We start from the raw sequence: 22,828 nt of genomic DNA on the forward strand, positions 1-22,828 counted from the left end.
GTATAAAAATAGATTGAGACTCATATTCAATGACCATTCACCGTAGACTGTTAATTACGTGTGCTAATTAAAAAATAATTGTTGCGTTTTGTTTCTTTATGGCATATTTCTCGATTAAAATATCATAACTTTACTGTTATACTTAAAGGCTACACCACAATGATGAGTATAAACTTGAATTACTTTCGTATGCGCAGCGTTCACGTAGTCGTTGCACGCCTAACACGTGCGTCTTTTTTCCCGCGCTTCAACGAGGCAAAATTTGTACATGTATATAAGGTTGTACTTTTTCGTGATTTTTTTTTTAATTCTGAGCCTTTTCATATAATAAAACAATTATTGACTAGTGAGCCATTGAATATGATGTGATATTCACCGGCAGAAAGTCATATTGACCTCGGCTATCGCCTCGGTCAATATGTCATCTGCCGGTGAATATCACATCATATTCAATGGCTCACTAGTCAATAATTGTATAAAATATATAGGCCTACAAAGTCAATAACTGTACATGTATATCTAAGAAATTATCAGTGATATGCTTGTAATTGTCGTCGCTATGGTTTCAAACTTGATTTTTTTACCAACACTTAAGCTGAATTTACCAAGTTTAAATACATATGATAACTAAATATAATTTCAACGTTTTGACTGGGTGCCGGATAGGTTACACTTTTTTTCAAAAGTTGTCGCCCTTTTATTTTAACACATGTTGATCTGGGCGCGAGCAAATTTCCGAATTTTCCATAAAATGGTAAACTTTAAGTCCTAATCAGCTCTCATTTTGTATTTATAAATGTGTTAAATAATTTGCTGTATTTACTGGAAGTAAAATTATTTTAATGGACAAAGAACTGTTTTGCTGTAAATTAGTTAATGAGAAATTTCGGACCTCGTACATTTTGGATCTATTGTGATGCAACGATTCGCCCCACTGATGATTCGCCCCATAATGACTCACTCCACTTTACTGAGGATTCGTCCCATTTAAGTGACGATTTGCCTGTCCTTATATTAAACATTTTTAAAAAATTCAATTGGATTAAAAAATATTTATGGTTTGGGTATTTTTGCATTATTTTGTATAATTTTAAGACTTAGAGATGTACTTGATTTAGTGATAAAATTAGGAAATTAGAATTTTAACAGAACTAAAAATTACTAATCTGATTGTATATTTATTTTTTAGATATATAAATATTAAATTAGATTAATGTCATTACAGGGGTTTACTTAAGGTTTTGACTTTCACTTGCCCGAAGGGCAAGTAACTTTGAAAATCTACTTGCCCCCAAGAAAAACAGGTTGCCCGATCTTAAATGTGAAGATTGTTAATAATCAAAGCAAAAATTATGGGTAAAAATAAGATTTATTGCAGATCCTATCAACTTATGCCTCAGATAGTAAAATAGTCCTAAATTCCCTACTGTATATGTTTTTTTGCTTGTCAACACAACTGTCTTTGCTCGGGATCCAATAGAAATCCCTGAGATTAAATTTAGAAAAACTCCTAAATGTCAGGGATTCCTCACATCAAAATAGTAAAATGAAAATGAAGATTAACAATAGTCGTGATCTGTTAAGGCTTATAAAAATTACAGGTAATAATTAGGCCCTATTCCAGGTGACTTTTAAAATATATTAACATTCAGATGCTATCACCTTAAAAATATTTATTCCCTATTACAACTTTAAAAAGGAAACAGTACATTGATTGTTGAAAATTGTGATAGGATTTAAATGTTTATTGTTGATTTCAAACAATGTAAAATATCAAAAATATGTTTGCTTTGTTTGCATTACCAAACTAGCTATGTACCTTTCAAATTTATTTCATTTTTAAAAACAACAAGTTGCTCCAAGTCCATGACAGGATGTGTTATACTCAATTTAAATTGATCTGTCTGATTCCTATCCTCCCTGTGTGTATTGAAATTTATTTGAAGTTTTAACCTATGTCACATCAAAGGGACTCACCGCATGCAGTAATCATACAGTTCAGAGCACTGACTGGTTCAAAGAACTGTCAGACGAAATATACGTCATTTGCTGTATGTTTCACCTAAGGAGGTTTTTTTCTGTTTTGGTCGTAAATTAGGCATGACCTAGATTGACCTCAGATGACTTATAGTTACCAAAAAGGATTTTAAACATTATATGGATTATTTTATTCTGTTTATTAATAGATCTAGAATATTTGTAAACATTGCTGTAGGGGAGAAAGGAAAATAAATTAACAACAGTTCAAGACTATTATGATTTTTCGTCAAGATTTGTGTAAAAAAGATTACTGGTGACGAATTTTAAAAAATTCTATAGGCCTATTGCAAATGAGTTGACGACGCCAGTTAGTTAAAGAATGACCGTACGAATAAAAAAAATAGCGTACAGGATTCAAAGGAGTAGATTTTTACGGCCTGATTTTTCTGTTCTTTCTTGAACCTTGCAGATGTGTCAGTCTTTATTGACATTTAACTCATCTTGAATTTTTGTGATTTTATGCTATTTATTCAGAAAATCAGATGTTTTCTTTGCTGTGGCTTTTTCTTTAATTGCTGTAGACTTTTTTCTTTTAAAAATGGGAAAACTTTCGGCGCCGCCCGCCATTTTGAAAATAAAGCCAAATGAAAAAAGTTTTTTTACGTTATTTGATTGGTTGATAGGAGTCCAACTACAATCAGAAACAGTTAAAAATACACTTGTTTGACTGTAATATGAACGGAAAGAAAAGTATTATCGGCAAAAGATATCAAAGCTAATAGAAGGCATAATGAAAATTCACTTGCCCGCCGGGCAATTTGCTTTCAAATTTCACTTGCCCGCAGCGATTTCTACCTGACGCGGGCAAGCGGGCGTCCGCTTAAATAAACCCCTGCATTAATAAGTGATTATTGTCAGCGATCTTTCTCCTAAAATTGTGAATGGGTCTCATACCATGACAAATGTGAATTTTTTTTTATCCAAATTGTGATTTTTTTTCATAAAAAAAGAAAATTCATCAAAATGACTCTTTTTCAGATATTTCACAAAGAATTTCCCACACTTCGAGGACATTTTTCGTCTGTTTCACCATTACCGGATGTTTACCCCGTATTTATATCAGATTTCAGGGTGTTTTTTTTACTAACAAATTGACACCGATAGTCGGCGTCATCCCCTCGGTAAATAGCCAAGATTTTTCTCCCAAAATTCTATTTTCCCATTAAACTGTTAAGGGATTAAATACTTAAAAGGTAAAAAATATCAAGCTTTTCCATCTCAGGAAATGAAATCAACCAATTGTTGCACAAAATATCCAAAAAAATTGCAGAAATCTTCAAGTACTAGTGTGTGAACATGGGGGCTGCCATTTTTTTTTCTTGGCTATTTTCCGTACTGAACGGTACTATTTCCGGAAATCAAATGCTATCAAAAATTAAATATCATCATTTTCTTGGTTAATTTTTTACTAAAGTAAGAAAGTATAAAATCATTCATCACCACACATATTAAGATGTTGTACTGCAAATAATAATACTTTGCATGATGATAAAGTATTTAAGGAAAAACAGATGTTGTTTAGACTCTCTACTATGTATAGTAGTTTAGTATACAGTATGTATAACAGGGTTTTCTGTTTACATTTTAATTTTCCCTAAATTGACTTTTTGCGAATATTTTTTCCCCCTCCCTATCAGCGTCCAGCGTCTTCCCCTTTTCCTAAAAAAACCCCCTGGATTTGTTTGCAATGTTCAACTTTATCAGAAAATGTTCTAAAAATTTTGACCAGTTCGCTGAAAAATGTGTTACATTATTTATAACGGTACGACTGAAAGACTAATCTAAATTCATTGTGCTTTATAAAAACCTTTGTTCACAAAGTTTAAATTATTAAAAAATACTGCTGCAAAATTCCCATTAATTTTGGTTTTATCTAACATGTCTAATTGAAAATCCCTGGTTTAACATACTTTTATGCCGTTTCGGACATTTACTGGATTAAACTGTAATGAAAAAAATCTGAATCAAATTGGTAGCAAAGCATTTTTCGCAAACTCCTCAGTGATTACCTTCCTTGGCAGAATTTTAATCAGTACTTTCACACACGTCACTTGATGATGAAATTCACATGACGTAACATCAAAATTCAAATGTAAATATCAACCTTTACATTGAAAATCTAACATCATTTTTCTCTTTCTGTTTTATTTTTAACTTTTCGTACCTGTGTTCGTTTTATTTATCAAAAAATCAAAAGTATACAAAATAATGAAAAATAAATTCAAAAGCTAAAAAATATAAAATAAAAAAATATTTTTAAAAATGTACGTGGTGGCAGACTGGTCTCTATACTGATAAGGAGAGATCACTGCATAGGAGATTGCAACCTTTAGTTTGAATATCGGCAGTAAGGTGAAGTAACAATACATCAAAGCAAAGACAAATTGAGATTTTAATCACTTATATTAGAAAAAAATCAGGAAAAAGACAAAATTTTAAGCTGAATTTATGTAGATTGTGAATTTTTACAGAATTGTGAATGGGTCTGTTGCCGACCCATTCTAAAAATTGTGAAAGACCATTGGTGATTCAGATTGTGAATGGGTCCGTTATTCGGTACAGCTAATATTAGGAAGAAAATCGCCGATTGTTTAATTTACACATAATTATTTGTTACGTAAAGCAAATTGTTGACAAATTTCTAGTTATTCTATGTATGCAAATCATGGCCACTCGGGCAAATCGGTATCAGTTATAAAATTAGTACTCCCACCCCCCTTCACATAATTTTATATTGTGGGATGTAAAATATCATTAGCTTATCAGACAGCCTACCTGTTACATTGGAGCGGGAATCAATTGACCGCTTAAATACTGAGAAATAAATTTTGTTTGTGTTTGACACGTTTTCGCATATTTGTCTCCGGACTAATCCTCATGAACTACTGGTGCAATTTCATCCAAACTTAACAGGAATGATCAGTACCAACTACCAAGTCTAGTTGTGCTTTTCGTCAGCATTTGCCAGTTCATTGATTTTTGTCCGAATTATGGCCTTTTAATAATTTTAATTTTTAAAGTTTGTCTGGACTACTCCTCTTATGCCACTTATGCTATTTCAATGAAACTTTACAGGATTGATCTGTTGCTCAAATCCTTGCACATATTGCATACGATATCCGGTTGAATGATTTTTGGCCAAGTTATGGCACTATAATAGCACCGCTAGGCAGAGAATTATATGCCTGAAAGTACTTTTTATGCCCCCGGGCATATAGTAATTGAACAGTCCCTTCGTCTGTCTGTGCGTCCGAGCAAACATTTTGGGTTTAGGTGCTATATAACAGTAAAGAGAACAAAAGAGAACAATAGGTTCATTCCATGATCAAAGGGTTTATGGGCTAGTAGCCCTTAAGAAAACAAAGAAAATAACAAAGAAAATAGCCCCTAAACCCAAAATGTTGGAACGTCCTTCTGTCCGTAGGAGGTTAACCTAGAACGGCAAGTTGCATTTTTCATAAGTTCTACCTGAACCAATGGCTTCATAATTTACACACTTACTAATCCATACAAAGTATATGATCTGGGCAAGTTACATAACTATGGCTTCCATTTGCACCAAGTTATGGCCCTTTTCAGCACTTAAAAAATGAATAATGGTTAACCTAAACCGGCAAGTTGGAAATATCTTATGTTCTATCTGAACTAATGGCTTAATAATTTTTACACTTACTTATCAATACAATGTACATGATATTGCCAAGTTATATAAATGCAGGGCATTTTTTCCTTCTATAACAGGGGCTGATAACAGGCCCCTTCACAATTCAAAAGTGCACTTTTTTTCACAAAGAGGCAGGAAAAAATTCACAATTTCAAAAGAGATTTCATAAAGTTTTGTGACTTTGTCTTCAAATTTCATTGTTTACCTTCTGGTAAAACTTGATTTTTCCCTATTGCAAACATGTAAATAGTTTTAATCAAGTTATATGGTATTTGTGCATGTTTACCAGATTAATGTACCAGCTCAAAGCAGATTTTACAGAAATTATTATCAAGCTTCATCATTTCCTGTTTCAAAATTTCATTAAATGGCAAATTTTATTATGTCATTTTTAGCTCAACTATTCGATAAGAATAAGTAGAGCTATTGCAGTCACCCGAGCGTCGGCGTCAGTGTCGGCGTCAGTGTCGGTGTCGGCGTCTGCGTCGGCGTAACCACTAATGTTAAAGTTTTTGTAATAGTTCAAATATTTTCAAAGTCCATTGACATATGGCTTTGAAACTTTGCACACTTGTTCACCATCATGACCCCAACTTGTAGACAGGAGGAGGTAACTCTATCAAGCATTTTGACAGAATTATGCCCCTTTTTTGACTTAGAATTTATGTTAAAGTTTTTTGTAATACCTCAAATATTCAGGAGGAGGTAACTGTATCAAGCATTTTTTTTACTATCAAGCACTAAGAATAGTCGAGCGTTGCCGTCCTACCGACAGCTCTTGTTTCACAATTTTATGACATATCGCGCTTTTTTCACAAAATGGACAGGCCCAGGCCCCTTCACAATTTTGGCAAAAAATGCCCTGAAATGTGCCATGCATTTCCCAGTAATTTCCCTTTTTATCGCTTTGAAAATAGAGCCTTGTATGGTTAACCTTTTCCGCCAAGTTGGATGTATCAAAAAATTTCACCTAATTACTTAATTTATTTAATGATTTCTTTCATATTTGGTAGGTGGATACCTTTAACGGTCCTCTAATTCTTTGTAGCATTAGGCATCTCTAGGTCAGGGTCAAGGTCACTTGTGTAAAAAAAATAAATGTAAACATTTCTGCTCATACAGCCTTTATTTTTGTGTCGCCTCTAAGGTGACATATAGGGGTTACTTTTGTCGGCGGCGTCTGTGTCGGCGTCGTTGTCGGCGTCGGCGTCCCCTAAAGCTTGTCCGAAGCATAACTCAGTCACTATAAGTCTGATTGACTTCAAACTTGGTATGCATGCTTCTTTCAATAACCCGAAGTGCAGTGCACAAGGACCGGTACTCTGCAGTTCTTATTTTTTGAGTTATTGCCCTTTGTTTATTTTCATACTTTAATTTTGTCCGGGCCATTTCTCTTCAACTAAAAAAGCTATGGACTTGAAACTTCATAGGATAATAGATCTCATTATTAAGAAGTGCAGTGTACAAGAACCAGTACTCTGCACTTCCTAATTTTTGAGTTATTGCCCTTTGTTAATTTTCATACTTTATTTTTGTCCGGGCCATTTCTCCTAATGTATAAAAGCCATGGACTTGAATCTTCATAGGATGATAGGTCTCATTAAGAAGAAGTGCAGTGCACAAGAACTGGTACTCTGCATTTCTTATTTTTTGAGTTATTGCCCTTTGTTTATTTTCATACTTTAATTTTGTCCGGGCCATTTCTCCTTAAGTATAAAAGCTATGGACTTGACACTTCATAGGATGATAGATCTCATTATTAAGAAGTGCGGTGCACAAGAATCGGTACTCTGCATTTCTTAATTTTTGAGTTATGGCCCTTTGTTAATTTTCATACTTAATTTTTGTCCAGGCCATTTCTCCGAAAGTATAAAAGTTATGGACTTGAAACTTCATAGGATGATAGTTCTCATTAAAAAGAAGTGCAGTGCATAAGAACTGATACTCTGCATTTCTTATTTTTGAGTTATTGCCCTTTGTTGATTTTCTTACTTTATTTTTGTCCTGGTCATTTCTCCTCAAGTATGAAAGCTATGGACTTGAAACATCATAGAATGATAGATCTTATTGATAAGAAGTGCAGTGTACAGAAACTGCTGCTCTGCACTTATTGCCCTTTGTTATTTTTCATATTTCATTTTTGTCCTGGCCATTTCCCCTAAACTACATTGTTCACAAGGCGACACATCCGACTCGCGGAGTTCTAGTTAAGTTAATGTCTTTCATGTTTATAATAGTCATACCAAGGGAGGTCCTCTTCCTTTTCCTTTAGGGGTCATTTGGGTCAAGGTCACCAATGTCAAAAATAGATTTTTTACACTTTTACAGGTGTATTAACCTTATTCTATCGACAGATGTCTTGTATATTTTGTAGGAACATAAAATTGAGGTATTTTCATTTGGATGGAGGTAGGGGTCAGTTGGGTCAAGGTCACCAGTGCTAAAAATAGATTTTTACACTTTTGCTCATACAGCCTTTATTTATTGACAGATTTGTATTATAATTGGTAGGAAGATAACTTACATGATATTCTTCCTTTTGATAGAGGTAGGGGTCAGTTGGTCAAGATTAAGGGTGCCAATTACAGATTTCTACACATGATTGGTTTTCTTCATGAACTGCAATAATTTGCTTGCATCTCTTAGTAACAAATTGTTCTTTCTTATCATTTAAAAAAGTGTTAACAATTAATGAAGGCATTTACTTACAGAGTTTAATAGCTAAAGGCTTTTGAGAGAAATAATCAAGATGAAAAGGCTAAGATTGAAAAGAAACTGAAGGATAGAGTAAAACATGCTCAGGTGAGGAGACACATACAAATTAGCTACTTCACTCTCTAAAGTTAAATTATTGAAAACAGTGAGCGCGGGGACATTTGTGTTTATCAAACACAGATTCTTGTTCTTTTAGTAAGGATGAAGCATTTGTAAGACATGGGAATTAAATACAGTATTACCTCCTTCAAAAATCAATCCTCCTTTATAGCTGAAGAACATTCATGTATATATATACAGTTGCTGTTTTCAAAGCACCACCATCAAGTTGTTATCTTGTAAGTAAAAATGCTACAACGGATGGACGAAAAGACGTCAGGGGTATAAAGCTGTGAATCCTATAAAATTTTACAGCTGTAGGTGGATTAATGCTTGAGTTATTGAGTGAAAACTGTTTCCAGTTTAAAGGTGATAGTAACCTTGATCTTTTACCTTGTGACCCCAAAATCAAAAGGGGTCTTTACCCAATATGGACAATCATCCTATGAAGTTTGAATACTGTGGGCCAAATTGAAGTTAAGTTATGCTGCGGAAACCATTTTCAGTTTTAGGGTAATACTGACCTTGACCTTTGACCGTGTGACCCCAAAATCAATAGGGGTCTTCTACCCAATATAGACAATCATCCTATGAAGTTTGAATACTGTGGACCAAATGGAACTTAAGTTATGCTGCAGATCCATTTTCAGTTTTAGGGTAATAGTGACCTTGACCTTTGACTTTGTGACCCAAAAATCAATAGAGGTCTTCTACCCAATATGGACAATCATCCTATGAAGTTTGAATACTGTGGCCCAAATGGAACTTAAGTTATGCTCTGGAAACCATTTTCAGTATTAAGCTAATAGTGACCTTGACCTTTGACCTTGTGACACCAAAATCAATAGGGGTCTTCTACCCAATGTGGACAATCATCCTATGAAGTTTGAATACTGTGGGCCAAATGGAACTTCAGTTATGCTCCGGAGACTATTTTCAGTATTTAGCTAATAGTGACCTTAACCTTTGACCTTGTGACCCCAAAATCAATAGGGGTCTTCTACCCAATATGGGCAATCATCCTATGAAGTTTGAATAATGTGGGCCAAATGGAACTTAAGTTATGCTCCGGAAACCATTTTCAGTTTTACGGTAATAGTGACCTTGACCTTTGACCTTGTGACCCCAAAATCAATAGGATTCTTCTACCCAATATGGACAATCATCCTATGAAGTTCGAAAACTGTGGGCCAAATGGAACTTAAGTTATGCTCCGGAAACCATTTTCAGTTTTAGGGTAATAGTGACCTTGACCTTTGACCTTGTGACCTCAAAAACACTAGGGGTCATCTTCCCAATATGGGCAATCATCCTATGAAGTTTGAATACTGTGGGCCAAATGGAATTTAAGTTATGCTCTGGAAACCAAATTGCTAACAGACGGACGGACAGACAGACGCCAAGGGGTATAACATAATGTGCCCAAAGTTCTTTCGGGCATATAAAAAGATGTTTTTAGCTCACCTGAGCTAGCTCAGGGTAAGCTTTTAGGATCGTTGAATGACCATCGCTTGTAGGCATCGTCCGTCATTTGTTGTCCGTCCACATTTGTTCACTAACACTCTAGTTGTCACATTTTTGCCACAATCATCATCAAACTTTGATAAAAAAACTAGGTCACAGGATCTAAAAATAGAATATAAGAATCTTACACCGGCTGCCGGTACAGACCGGAATATCTAGCTCGAGGGTGACTGTTAACGGCGGTAACGAGGCTCTGCCGAGTTTCCGCTAAACAGTTACCTGAGAGCTAGATATTCCCGTCTGTACCGACAACCGGTGTTTGATTCTTTTTCTTGCATATTGTATATCAATTATTTTCAGAACAGAAATTACGAAAGCTGTTATTCTCATTACGGACTTTTTATGCTCCCCAAAAAATTTCGGGGGAGCATATGGTCGGCTTCTTGTCCGTCTGTCCGTCCGGCCGTCCGTCTGTCCGTCCGGCCGTCCGTCTGTCCGTCCGTTGTCTTGTCCGGAGCATAACTTGAAAACCCTTGGAGATAATTTGTTGAAACTTTATACAATGGTAGAGGGCATTGAGGGGGAGTGCAGTGTCAAAGAACTATAACTCTATTTTGCCCGGTTTTTGAATTATCTCCACTTATAGAAAAATCTTGTCCGGGACATAGCTCTAAAACTATAAGAGATATCAACATGAAACTTTGTAGGTGAAAAGATCTCAATGGGTAGATGTGCAGTGAATAAAAACAATAACGCTTTTTGTCTTAATTTTGGAGTTATTGCCCTTGTTAATTTTAACGCTTTGAAGTTTGTCCGGAACATAACTCTAAAACTATAAGAGATATCAAGATAAAACATTGTAGGTAGATAGATCTCATTGAGAAGAGGTGCAGTGCAAAAGTACCATAACTCTGTTAAGCATCATTTTTTAATTATCTCCCCTTTTAGAAAAATCTTGTCCAGGACATAGCTGTAAAACTATAAGAGATATCAACATGAAACTTTGTAGGTAGATATATCTCAATGGGTAAATGTGCAGTGCACAATAATCATAACTCTGCCTTGCCTAATTCTGGAGTTATTGCCCTTTGTTTATTTTTGTGTCGCCTCTACGGAGTAGTGGCGACATATAGGGATCACTTCTCCGTCGTCTGTCTGTCCGTCTGTCCGTCCGTCCGTCCGTCCGTCTGTCCGTCCGTCCGTCACAAAACTTGTCCGGACTACCCCTCATAAACTACTGGTGCAATTTCATCCAAACTTTACAGGAATGATCAGTATCAAGTCTAGTTGTGCATATTGTCAGCATTTTCCGGTTCAATGAATTTTGTCAGAGTTATGGCCCTTTAATAATTTTTAATTTTAAAGTTTGTCATAACTACTTCTCTTATACCACTAATGCAATTTCAATGAAACTTTACAGGATTGATCTGTAGCTCAAGTCCTTGCGCATATTGCAAGGGTTTTCCGGTTGAATGATTTTTGGCCGAGTTATGGCCCTTTGATAAAAAGGTGTTTTTTTCTGTGTGTTGCCAGATACACAATAGCTTGTCCGGACTACTCCTCATAAACTACTGATGCAATTTCATCCAAACTTTACAGGAATGATCAGTTCCAAGTCTAGTTGTGCATATTGTCAGAATTTTCCGGTTCAATGATTTTTGTCAGAGTTATGGCCCTTTAATTATTTTTATTTTTAAAGTTTGTCCGGACTAGTTCTCTTATACCACTTATGCAATTTCAATGAAACTTTACAGGATTGATCTGTAGCTCAAGTCCTGCGCATATTGCACGGGTTTTCCGGTTGAATGATTTTTGGCTGAGTTATGGCCCTTTGATAAAAAGGTATTTTTTTCTGTGTGTTGCCAGATACGCAAAAGCTTGTCCGGACTACTCCTCATAAGCTACTGGTGCAATTTTATCCAAACTTTACATGATTGATCAGTACCAAGTCTAGTTGTGCACTGTCTGTCTGTCTGTCCGTCTGTCACAAAATTTGTCCCAACATGAAATTGGCCATTATTTGGCGACACATGTGATTACTGATCGCTCTTGTTACTTTTTGAAGTTGTCCCGGACATAACTAAGAAATCATAAGAGGTATCATCAAGAAACTTTGTAGGTTGATAGATCACATTGATTAGAAGTGCAGTGCAAAGAACAGTAACTCTGCCTTGCCTAATTTTGGAATTATTGCACTCTGAACTTTTTCCAGGGACATAACTCTGAAACTACAAGAGGTGTACTTTCCTGTGTCCAAAACCTGTTCGGGGAGCATCACCCGGCTCATACCGGGCTCTTGTTTCTTATAGTAGCGTATGAACGTACAATTCATTCATGATGGTTAAGTGACGTCATCCTTAGAACGCAATTCATTCATAAAAGGCGCGCATCAATTACGTCATTAACAGCACGCGACTTGTCTTACATTGGGGGTGTAAGACAGAGTTTTCTAGCACCGGTGTAAATGGTAGATAATCCTGTCTGATATGCAAGAAAAATCTTGTTAACACTCCAGTGGCTACTGTTTTGATCCAAATATCTTGGAAATTGGTCTGAAAGTTTGTTTTGATGATTTCTAGGTCAAGTTTTTTTGAATATGGGTCACCTGGGGTCAAAAACTAGATCACACCGCCAATCTATGGAAAAACTGTGTAAACACTTTAGTAGCTATTGATGAAAAAGTAGGCCACAGGAGCTAGAAATAGAAAAATCTTGTTAACACTCTAGTAGCTACTGCTTTGATAAAAAATCACTTGAAATTAGTCTGAAAGTTTGTTTTGATATTTTCTAGGTTAACTTAAGTTCGAATATGGGTCACCTGGGGTCAAAAATTAGGTCACACAATTAGGAAAAAAACTTGTTTACACTCTAGTAGTGGTAATATTTTTGACTCATTTGTCATCAAACTCGGTCAGGATGCTTTTCTAGTTATGAGTTATGCTCGTATGAGTTCAAACATGGGTATCTTGGATGAAATACTAGGTCACAGGGACTAAAAATAGAAAAATCTTGTTAACTCTCTAGTGGCTACTGTTGTTATTCAAATATTCTGGAAATTGGTCTGCAAGTTTGTTTTGATGATTTCTAGGTCAAGTTCGAATATGGGTCACCTATAATTTTACATTCAGTGCTTATTTAAGGTAATAAGCATCAATCATGCTCTAAAACCATTCAATCATGCTCTAAAACCATTCTTTGAATGCTTTATCCTCCTGAGAATTAACAAATTATTTATTTCTGAAGCATAGTGTGATTGTCTGATATTAAATAATGCATCTTTAAGGGACTCCTTTGAGGTTTTTCGACTTGATGGGACCAACCCCCCCCCCCCATATTTATATTTGTGTACCATTAATGCTGATATATGTCTAGACTGATAACATTAATGCACATTTTCAGATTATTTCCTCTCCCGGTTTTTCCAGAATTATCATTTTATTGCACAAAATAACCAAAAATGAAAAGTGTTGCCAAAAAATTGATTTCCAATTTAATTCTGTGCATATTTCTTTATTATCCTTTGCAGAGTTTTCCGTTTGAAGTGCCTCACTTTGTTTGCTTTTTTACCTCAGTGGAGTTCCTTTAACAATATGCTTTTTCTTTTTCAGTAACAAGACTTGTCCGCAATGGATAAAACATTAAAACCTGGCCAGAGTGAAAAGGCCTATTGGTTACAACAAAGCTTTAATGGTGATGAATTAGTTGAAGAAAATGTCTTAGAGCCTCAACCAGTAAACCAGTTAGTCATAAATGATGACATGACCGATATTTTTGAACAGAATTTTGAATCAGTAGAAGATAATGAAGCTGCTAATAATATGGTGCAGTTTCTACAAAAGCTTGCCCAGTCTTCCCTTGAGGATAACATTAATGAATTTATTGAGATGGATTTGGATGACATAAATGAAGATATGGTTGATAATATTGATCATGGTAAAAAAGAAGACAAGTTGGTAATTGAGATGAATTTGGATGACATAAATGAAGATATGCCTGATAATATTGATCATAGTAAAAAAGAAGACAAGTTGGTTATTGAGATGGATGTGGATGACATAAATGAAGATATGGTTGATAATACCAATCACAATGAAAAAGTAGACAAGTTGGTTGATAAACCTATTGAACACTTAACTTATGACTTGAGTGAGCATCAGAGTGTATTTATTACAGAAGAACAAAAGGCAGCTGAAAATAAACAATATATTGATGAATATTTAGATTTTGTTGATTTGAAAACTGAACAGAAAATGAATGCAAAATTTAAGACAAAACCAACCATTGAAATGTTACTTTATTTGTATTCCACTTCGTCCACCAATACAGAAAACAAAGCTACAGAAAGTGACCATTCACTAAATAGTGAGAAAAATGACGACCTGCCAGAAGGCTATTCTTATACAAATTTGTTTAAGGAAATTGGGACAAGGTTTATTTGTGGCATTTGTTCAAAATCCTATTCTAACAAAACAAAATTGAAAGTACACTTTTACTCTCATGTCCTGGACAAACATTTGTATTGCTCCATATGTTGTAAACGATTTATCAGTCTAAGATCTTTGCAGACTCATGTTGATTTAGAACACGGGTATTACCGGTGTGATACTTGCTCCAAAAAATTTTCATCAAAAAATAGGCTGATTACTCATATTAAGAATCATTTCCATGAGGCAAACGTTGATTGTAATCAGTGCAAGGAAAAATTCCATGATAAGTGGGACTTGAGGGACCATCTACAAAAAGTACACAATGGCTGTTTTGAGTATGTAAAAAAATCAAAGAAGACAAAAGGATTACCTAAGCGTATAACGAATGAAAGTAATACACAGGACTTGCCTCATGTTACTGTTTCTAAAAGTCATTCACTGAACCTATCTGAAAAAAATGCGGAGAAGTGTCATTCAAAGGACATTCCTGAGCTTACTGTAAATGAAAGTCCTGAGAAAGAGTTGGCTGACTTCCAAGATTCTACTACCAATGAAATTCCTTCAAAAGATTTGCTTGAACTTGCTGTCAACAAAGATTCTTCAGAATACTTGCCTGAGCTTACTGAGAGTCATTTGATGGACTTGCCTGCAACAACTGCTGATGAAAATTGTGCAAATCAAACAACTAATGGTGTAATGAATGAAGATCAAGAGATACAAATTAAAAGGAGAGACTCGCATAAATGCACAGTTTGTAACAAAGAATTTAAAAATGCATGTCACCTTAAGAGACATATGTTTGTTCACAGTGACTATTGTCTGTTTACCTGTTCATTATGCAAACGTGGATTTAAGCGCAGTGATGTATTTCAAAACCATTTGATAACTGTTCATAATGGGAAAAAATCTTTCCAGTGTGATGTGTGTAAGAAATTGTTTGCCAAGAAACAATATTTAGAAAAACATAAACTTAGACATTCCTCAGTGAAAAATTTCTCGTGTAGTATTTGTGTGAAAAGATACAGAAGTCAGGGTGATCTTTCAAAGCATATCAAAAAAGTCCATGTGCCAAAACTGCATGAGGATCCAAACTTTGTTAACTGTGATAAATTGAAGACAACATATGCACAATTTGCTGCCGAAAATAAAAGTGACGCTGTTGAAATATTCAGAGAGTCTTTAAGTAATCCAATAAATAAATCAAAAGGTATGTTTGAAAATGGTAGATCCGTAGATGAAATAGCCATTAGAAACTCTGAGGAAAGTAATAGCATTCAGGACCAGGACGATGAAAAGAGTTTTGCAACAAACAAGATTTCGAAGGAACTTGGAACAAATGGATTATCTGGCAGTAGTTGTTTATGCTTTACATGCGGGAATACTTACAAAACAGAAAGAGGGCTTAAACATCATATAAGTAGCAAACATTCAGGGAAAAGTAAAACAAAGAAAGTAAGCGTTGACCCCGAGACAGCAATCTTTGCATTGTTTCAAGAAACCTTTACAAAAAGGAAAACAGCTGCGAAAGGTGGTAATAGTAAAAATAGTGTTTCATCAGACACAGTTGTTTTGGCAAATACAAAAAGTAAAATACACGATACAATCGTGGACAGTGATAATGATTTGAGGTCAAAAGACTCTGGAAATGTGGATATAAATAGAAAGGTGTATGAAGCTGGTATTGATGACTTTGACAAAAATGAGAATCAAAGAGTGAATAAAGAAGATATTACATGTATAACTAAAACAACCAATGTAGAGACTGTAATTGCTAGTGAGGATGATTTAAAACGCGTTAAGAATGTAGATGAAATATTAGAACAAAGTAACACGGTGCATGTAGTTAACTCACAACAAAGACAAGAAATAGCATCAGCAAACAACAGTAATGTATGTAGAATATGTGGTAGGATGTTTAGTTGCCCGAGTTTTTTGAAGACACACATGATTTTACATTGTGAAAAAATGCCACATGTATGTACAGTGTGTGAAAAAGGCTTTCCGCGTTTAGAATCCCTAAAGATTCACATGATAAATGCTCATACGGGAATTAAATTATTTGAATGTGATATATGTAAGAAATCTTTTGCAAGGAAGTTTTTGTTGAATAGTCATAAAGTCAGACACACAAACATACGAAATTTTCAATGTAATATTTGTTTGAAAAAATCTAAAACAAAACATGATCTACAAAAGCATATGAGGAGACATAATCATTCACAGATCCAAACACCTGGACGTAAATCAGATCTTACAGGTTATGAGGATCTAGGTGTTGGCAACAGTGGTAATAATGCAAATGAAGGTGAATCTCGTAACGGTGACAATTATGTAAATGAACGTTCTGTGACCATTGATGATAAAGAGAATTTAACAGACACAGATGTGAACATTTTGAGCGTGACTGAATCGAATGGCAATAGAAGAAGAAGAATTTACCCAAAGATCAGGACAAAACAAGGGCAGAAGGATTTAAATACCAGTCTTACTTGTGAAATTTGTCAGATAACTTTTTCAAAGTTGTATCATAGAAGAAGACATTCGATCCTGCATAATGACATTTTTCCCTATACTTGTTCAGTATGTGACAAGGGCTGCTCGAGAAATGATCAGTTGAAATTACATATGATAAATGCCCATAGTGGAGAAAAAACATTTGAGTGTGAAGTATGCAATAAGGCATTTGCTACAAAAAATGACTTGAAAAATCATAAAGCAAGGCATGTAAATGTTAGAAATTTTCAATGTGATTTATGTACGAAAACTTTTAAAACAAAACATGATCGTGATAAACATGCTAAAAGAAGTCATGCTAAGGTATCTAAATCTCAGGATAAATCAGATTTAACCCCTGCTATGAGGAATGATGAAGATTCGCTGGAAGTCGGATTAAGTGGATTGGAAGCTTGTGAAAAGATTGCTAACAAAGCACAAGGACATAATGAAGGGAAAATAAATAAGGCAGATGATGATACAATAGGTGTGTCATTTGATAGTGACAGCAATTTGAATAGAGCAACTGATTTAGATTCTGATGAAAGAACTGCACACATGCTAACTGATGTGATGGATAATTGTGTCAAAAGTTCAGAACTTTTAAAAAGTAAAAAAAGTCAAGATAGGACTGGTATTAATGGGGTAAGTGATAAAGAAAATGCTACAGCTGTAGATAATGTTGATTGCGTTCAAACAATAGAAATACATGACGTAGCATCACAGTTAAAGGATAAGCAATGTCAAAGGGTTACTAAAAATAGTTGTAAAATATGTCACAAAACTTTCACTTCTGACGGTAATTTTAAGAGACATATGTACTCACATAGTGACAAGTTACCCTATGCTTGTTCAGTTTGTAAGAAAGGCTTCCCTCGAAAAGATTATTTAAATATACATGTGATAAATGTCCATACAGGCAAGAAATTATTTGAGTGTGATGTATGCAAAAGAACATTTGCAACGAATCATTATATGAAAAAACATAGAATAAGTCATACAAAATTTAGACAGTTTAAGTGTGGCACTTGTGAGAAAACGTACAAAAACAGAAGCGATGTTAGAAAACACATAAAAGCGAAGCATTTGTTGTCAAAATCATCATTTTCGAAATCTGATACATTAAAAACGAATGATATTCACTTTGAAGATGATACTGGTGAAAATGATAATGATGTTGTAGATAATGGTTTAGAAAACCAGATAGAGGAATTAGACGAAGAAAGGGATCGGAATTTGAATAAAGAAAAGAACTCTGACCAGGAAGACAGAAATGCAAATAATGACTTGGCTAAAACAAGTAATGGTATAGACTATAGGAGTTCCAAATATACTGAGGAAGATATGGATCAAGAGAAGGCCTTTGAAATTAAAACTAATTGTAATAATATTACAGTTGAATTAAAGCAAAAAGAAAAAGCACCTAATGTTCTTGGCAAGCAGTTTAGTTGCGAAATATGCAAGAAAGAATTTGCTTCTCGGAAAGGTGAAAAGAGGCACCAACTTCTACACAGTAACACGTTGCCATTCACGTGTTCGTCTTGTGGGAAAGGGTTCCCAAGAAAGGAAGCTTTACACTTGCATACAGTATCTGCACATGGGGGAAAGAAAGATTTTCAGTGTGAGATATGCAAGAAATCATTTGCAACCAAAAACTATCTTATAAACCATCGACTGATTCATTCATTGGAAAGGAAGTTCCCATGCCAATTCTGCAAGAAAAGTTCTAAAACACATACTGACCTCATAAAACATGTCAAAAGGATCCATCTGGAGAAACTAAGCAAAAACTTCACAGTACAAAAACATACCTGTCAATTCTGTGGAACAAATTCTAAAACAAACGGTATTCTTTTAAGACATATTAAAAGAATGCACCCGAAGGAGTTTAAGAAATAGTGTTGGCAGTGATGTTGATGTTGATAATGAAGTTAAAGAAAAATTGGTAATTAATGTTAAAGGGAGACAGTGTTTCCTTTGTAAGCGAACTCTTAAGTTCATATAGATGTAGGGTGAATAAGACGTTGGCATGTTGTATAGTGTTGAATATATGTACTTAGTAACCCATATGAATGTAATTTTTTTGGTTTGAATTATTGTATAATATTCAATGTTTGATGTATAATAATTATTTCGTAGCAGTTATTTTTAGCATGATTTTTTAGCTCACCTGTCGCAAAGTGACATGGTGAGCTTTTGTGATCGCCTTTCGTCCGGCCATCCGCAAACTTTTACTTTAAACGACATCTCCTCATAAACAGCTAAGCCAATTTCATCCAAACTTCACAGGAATGTTCCTTTGGTAGTCAACTTTAAAAATTGTTCAAAGAATTTAATTCCAAGCAGAACTCTGGTTGCCATGGCAACTGAAAGAAAAAACTTAGAATATCTATTTTTAGAAAACCGAAAGAGCTAGAGCTTAAATATTTGACATGAAACATCTTCTAGTGGGTGTCTATCAAGTTTGTTCAAATAAATGCCCTAGGGTCAAAATTGGCCTTGGGGTCATTGATTTTCCTTTTTAGTATATTGTAAAAACTTAAAAATCTTCTTTTAAAGAACCCAAATAGCTAGAGATTAGATATTAAGCATGAAACATCATCCAGTGGGTGTCTACCAAGTTTGTTCAAATAAAAGCCATGGGGTAAAAATTTGCCCCGCCCCAGGGGGTCATTGATTTTCCTTATTTGTACATGTATATAGTAAAAACTTACAAAATCTTCTTTTAAAGAACCCAAATAGCTAGAGCTTCGATATTAAGCATGAAACATTTTCTAGTGGGTGTCTACCAAGTTTGTTCAAATAAAAACCCTGGGGTAAAAATTGACCCCGCCCCAGGGGGTCATTTATTTTCCTTATTTGTATAAAATAAAAACTTAAAAAATCTTCTTTTAAAAAACAAAAAAAGCTAGAGCTTAGATTTGAAGCATGAAACATCTTCTAGTGGGTGTCTACCAAGTTTGTTCAAATAAATGCCCTAGGGTAAAAATTGGCCCCGCCCCAGGGGGTCATTGATTTTCCTTATTTGTATATAGTAAAAACTTACAAAATCTTCTTTTAAAGAACCCAAATAGCTAGAGCTTAGATATAAAGCATGAAACATCTTCTAGTGGGTGTCTACCAGGTTTGTTCAAATAAAAGCCCTGGGGTAAAAATTGGCCCAGCCCGAGGGAGTCATTGATTTCCCTATTTTTTATATAGTAAAAACCTTACAAAATCTTTAAAAAAAAAAATATCTAGAACTTAGATATTAAGCATGAAACACCTTCTTCATGTAACAACGTCTACCAAGTTTGTTCAAATAAGAGCCCTGGGGTTTAAATTGGCTCTGCCCCGGCGGTCATTGATTTTCCTTATATGTGTATAATAAAAACTTAAAAAAACTTTCTTATAAAAAACTCAAAGAGCTAGAGTTTAGATACTAAGCATGCAATATCTTCTTTTGAATATCTACCAAGTTTGTCTAAATAAAAGCCCCTGGTTTAAAATTGGCCTAGGCCCAGGGACCTTAATACATGTGAGCGATTTCAGGGCCATCGTGGCCCTCTTGTTGTTAGAAATGACCATATTGCTTATATTTGGGAAATTTGTGTGTGCTTATCATATCATTAAAAATTGGATATATTTTAGTAAACATTTTAAATATTTATTGGGCCAAACTTTTTGAAGTATTCCTAGGATGTTCCTAAAAGGAAGCCCAAATAAAATTAATAAAATTCTTTAAATGGCTCTGCTCATTGAACATCTGGGTCATGAGGGCTAAAAATAGATGCTTATCCCCCTTTCCCGATGGAAACGGGAGGGGGATATTGTTTTGGTGTTGTCCATCCGTCCGGGCTTCCGTCTGTCCTTCCATCCGGCCCATTTGTCCGACTGTCCGTCCTTCCATCCGGCCCATTTGTCGTTTCCACGTAAGTTCTCTACAACTACTTTCTGGAAATTAATGAAACTTTATGGACACATTCAATACCAAGATGAGATGCGCAAATCGTTGCCTAGTTCCGGTCAGACCATTTAACTAAGAGATATGGCCCTTTATTAGTTATGCAGTATGCATATAGTGCAATAATAGTTTCTGCGCTAATTCTCTGCACCAACTGGCTGAAATTCAACAAAACTTTATGGAAACTGTCTATTCTAAGAGTAGGGCATATCATCGCCTTGTTCCGGTCAGACCATTTAACTTAGAGTAATGGCCCTTGATTTGTAAGCAGTATTTATATAGGTCAATTTTTTTTTCTGTGGCATTCTTTGCAAGTAACGACTGGAATTCAATGAAACTTTATGGGAACCTTCAATATCCAGAGATGTGCGTATCATCGCCTTGTTCTGGTCAGCCCCTTCAAGATAGAGTTATGGCCCTTGATTAGTTATGTAGAATGCATATAGAGCAATTATCGTTTCCACACTATTTCTCGGCGACTATGGGCCAGAATTCAACAAAATCTTATGGGAACCATCAATGCCAAGAGGAGATGTGCTTATCATTGCATTGTTCCACTAAGACTCTACAACACAGAGTTATGACCCTTGATTGGTTATGCAGTATGCATATAGAGTAATAATCGTTTCCTTGCTATTTCTCTGTAACTACTGGCTGGAATTCAAGGAAACTATTGGAACAATCAATACCAAGAGGAGATGCGCAAGTCATTGCCTTGTTCCCGTCAGAGCCTTCAAGACAGAGTTATGGTCCTTGGTTAGTTTGCAGTATGCATATAGAGCAATATTCCTATTTCTTTGAAACTGCTGGATTGATTTCAACAAGACTTTATGGGAATCATCAATACGAAAATGAAACTTGCACGTCATGATAAATTTAGGTAAATAAAGCCTTATAAGTATCCAGTTGTTGTGTTAGTAATAACCAGTACTCGGTGGGGGATATAAATTCAAGAATTTGCTTGTTTAAAATGAAATCTTTAAAAATCTTCTCTGAATGTGCATGGCATAGAGCTCAGATATTTTATCTGTTACATCATCTGATGAAACAACAAAAACTGTTCAAATTGTAGCCCGGTGGTCATTATGTACATTTTGTAAAAGCTAAATGAAAAGCCCTTTTCTGAAGATATAAGGCTTAGATCTTTGAGGGGAGAGCCCCCGATAATGTTGTTATAACTTTTAGCCTAACCCTTTTGTATATTTACATTAATGTATTTATGTATAATTGTGAAAATTTATGTATGTGTATATATACAATAAAATATGTTTAAACTAGAGCTTTGATATTTGGTAAATGATGTTATATCAAGACTGTGGGTCAAAGGAATCTTAAGTTATTGGGCGGACACGCTTTTTGAAATCAAGGCCCCTGTGACCTTGACCTTTGACTTCAAAATCAATAGGGATCATCTACTAACCATGACCAATCTAAATACCAAATATGAAGACTATACTGTACCTATAAATAGAATGATGACCTTAACATTGTGAAAGTCCGAAAATCTATTTATTGAAGTAGTTTCGTTTAACGAAACGTCATTCGTGTCGAGCTATGGTTATAAATAACGGAACTTGAGAAATTTGCAGGAAATGAAATATGAAAAATGAAACATATTCAAACAACTAAAAGCACTTTGGATATAACCAGTATATTTTGGATATAATCGTTAATATTGATAGAATTTAAAGTGCCTGAGGAAAAAATAAATATTCTAATTTCTAGTATGCCTACCATAGTTCATGATGAACAATGTCTTTCGTCCGCCCATTCATAAATGTTATACAATTCTGGTAAAAACCAATTAACCATTGAAACGTTTATAAGAATATCTAGTCATCAGATGTCTACTAGTTCATCTTCACTTACTGCATTTCTTGCATGGACGCCCTTTGATGCTTTGCATCAATGCTTTTCTTGTAGTTCAATTATAATCAACATTATTCATGTTGTTGCTATATAACAGAAGTATTTATATATATT

The 22,828-nt window shown here is 34.9% G+C and overlaps 1 protein-coding gene across 1 annotated transcript; it reads left to right on the forward strand.

Moving 5' to 3' along the window:
• The first annotated feature begins 699 nt into the window (after window positions 1-699).
• On the forward strand, window positions 700-20,096 carry LOC132735653 (zinc finger protein 423-like). The gene is made up of 2 exons (XM_060722628.1): window positions 700-754; window positions 13,591-20,096. The coding sequence occupies exon 2, from the start codon at window positions 13,609-13,611 to the stop codon at window positions 18,799-18,801; it is 5,193 nt and encodes a 1,730-aa protein (XP_060578611.1). The 5' UTR covers window positions 700-754; window positions 13,591-13,608; the 3' UTR covers window positions 18,802-20,096.
• Window positions 20,097-22,828: the final 2,732 nt, after the last annotated feature.

The sequence above is a fragment of the Ruditapes philippinarum genome, unplaced genomic scaffold, assembly GCF_026571515.1.
Source record: "Ruditapes philippinarum isolate M1 unplaced genomic scaffold, ASM2657151v2 ctg599_1_1_1_1, whole genome shotgun sequence".
Taxonomy (NCBI): domain Eukaryota; kingdom Metazoa; phylum Mollusca; class Bivalvia; order Venerida; family Veneridae; genus Ruditapes; species Ruditapes philippinarum.